We start from the raw sequence: 2,329 nt of genomic DNA on the forward strand, positions 1-2,329 counted from the left end.
TGTTACTTTCACAAATCTGCATCTGGAGATACAAAGGGGTTTTAAATTATTTTTTTATTCAGTGGTTGCTCCATTGGTTCCTTCCCCTGGTTGCTCTGAAGCTTACAGATGTTGGGGAAAGAGCCAAACAAATAACTACACCTGCTAAGCTTTGTACAAGGAGCTCCGGGTGAGCTCAGACTCCGCACTCCATAATTATATCTCAGGTGCTGGATTGGCTCATCTCCACCATAATCATTACTTTTACCATCTCACAGGAACAACACGCAGCCAGATGCAAAATGTTCTTCTTGCCTTTTTCTTTAAATAACCAGCAGATACAAATTCTGTATCGATGTGCTTCTCTCTTGGCACAATGCTTTTTCAAAGAATCTGTAAGAAAATTTGCCTGGTGTAGAACTCCTCAGATCAGAATTTGTTGCTGGGTGTGTAAGGAAAATAAGCAACTATATCTGTTTTAGTGACTTCTAAAGTAGGTGCACCCACTACAAATCCCAGCAACAATTTATATGCCAATAGGGAATTGGGGTAGGGCAAGTCCTAGTTTGAGTTCTAAAAGGTCCACCCCAGAATACAGAAACTATGTTCTGTGTAGATTGGTAATATGGTAACTGTAGATGGATGGAGATTATACAGATATCAGCAATATACTGCAAGGTTACTCCACACTGCAGCGGGCATTCCCAGTCCATTTATAAAATGCAAACCATGGTGTGGAGCCTGAGGCGTCACAGAGAGTTTTCTCTGCTTATTCCAGCAGAGAGAGCTCTATGATTGGAGGAGAGGCCGGTCACATGGCTTGCCAGTTCATATGAATGGGGTTTCCATGCAGTATTTACTGTTTGGTTTGATCAGACTAGCCCCTATAAACTGCCAAATATAGGAACAATGACAAGGGAAAGTTAAATTGTTATGACTCGGGACATACCTCCTCTTTAGTCTTCTTGGATATCACACGAAGCCAGTCTCCGATCATACTCAGAACGGCAGCAAAGTACGCCAAACCAACCAAGATCCAAAACCAAACCATTGGCTTATACCATTCCCGGTACAAGATGTCCGTGTTCCCTCCTGCAAGAGACACAACACACATCATACAGAGGATTGAGTTATATCGTTCATGGCTCCTTCTTTCTCTCTGTATGCTTCTGTAGGCCTAGTGTATCTATCAGTGTATGTAAATAATATTACAACATTTTTCAGGAGCGGAGGAAATTTTAGATTGGGGAAGAGGTTTGTTTTCACCCTGGGTATTGCCCAGGTAGTGAGGAAACAGTATACAATTGTAAAAACTTATCATCAGTTCTAACCATAACCCCCCCCCCCCCCCACACACACACCAAAAAGCTAAAAGACAAATGGATTGAAAATGCACCTAAAAATTGTTGTATTGTCTATCCAGCTGTGCCAGAGACCTAACTGCTGGGTAATAGGTAAACATTTTTTGACATATCATAGAGGTCCTAATAACGTCCCAGTTAAAAGGTCCTTTGGAGGCTTCCATGCATGGTCCATTGGAACCAACAGGATCTAATGAAGAGTCATCTCAGGATAACAGCGTTCTGAAGATCATAGTGATTCTCACAGGTTCTTAATCACAAGGTTCATCACACTTCCTTTAGGTGCACTGGAAGGAACTATATAGGGTCTTTTGGAGAGGTCATCCCAGGATCACAGGGTTCTGAACATCATAATGATCCTCACAGGTAATCAAAAGGTTCTTCAGAGGAGTCCTTACATGGTCTGTTTGAAGGAACTTTACAAGGTCTTTTGAAGGGGTCATTTCAAGATCACTGGGTAGTGAAGATCAAAGTGGTCATCACAGTGTCCTAGTCACAAGGTTCATCAAAGGCGTCCTTACATGGTCCATTGGAAGGAACTATACAGAGCCTTTTAGAGGGGTCATCTCAGGATTATAGGGTCCTGAAGATCAAATTGCCCTAGCACGGTCCTGGTCATAAGGTCCTATGGAGTCTTCCATTCATTGTTCATTTGAAGGAACTTTACAGGGTCTTTTGAAAGGGTCATTTCAGAATCACAGGGTCCTGAAGCTCACGGTGATCCCCACAGAGTCCTAATCACAGGGTTCATCAAAGGGGTCCATTAAAACTATACAGTATCTTTTGGAGGAATCATCTCAGGATTAGAGGGTTCTGAAGATCATATTGGTCCTTGCAGATCATATTTGATTATTTTTAATGGGATCTTTAAGAGTGATTCTCATGTAATCCCAAAGATTGTAGGGGAATGTAGGGGTCCTCACGGGAGCCATCATTAGGGTACTCCCAAGGATCATAGGAAGGGTGCATCAGAATAATAAGTCCTGAAG

The 2,329-nt window shown here is 42.2% G+C and overlaps 1 protein-coding gene across 1 annotated transcript in view; it reads right to left on the reverse strand.

The window, feature by feature from the left end:
- The window catches only part of KCNK10 (potassium two pore domain channel subfamily K member 10), a 65,567-nt gene that overhangs the window by 4,696 nt on the left and 58,542 nt on the right, over positions 1-2,329 (reverse strand). The window contains exon 6 of the mRNA XM_072428360.1: positions 929-1,071. Coding sequence (XP_072284461.1) covers positions 929-1,071 — 143 coding nt within the window. The remainder of the gene's footprint in view (positions 1-928; positions 1,072-2,329) is intronic.

The sequence above is a fragment of the Pyxicephalus adspersus genome, chromosome 12 (genome assembly GCF_032062135.1).
Source record: "Pyxicephalus adspersus chromosome 12, UCB_Pads_2.0, whole genome shotgun sequence".
NCBI classification, from domain to species: Eukaryota; Metazoa; Chordata; class Amphibia; order Anura; family Pyxicephalidae; genus Pyxicephalus; species Pyxicephalus adspersus.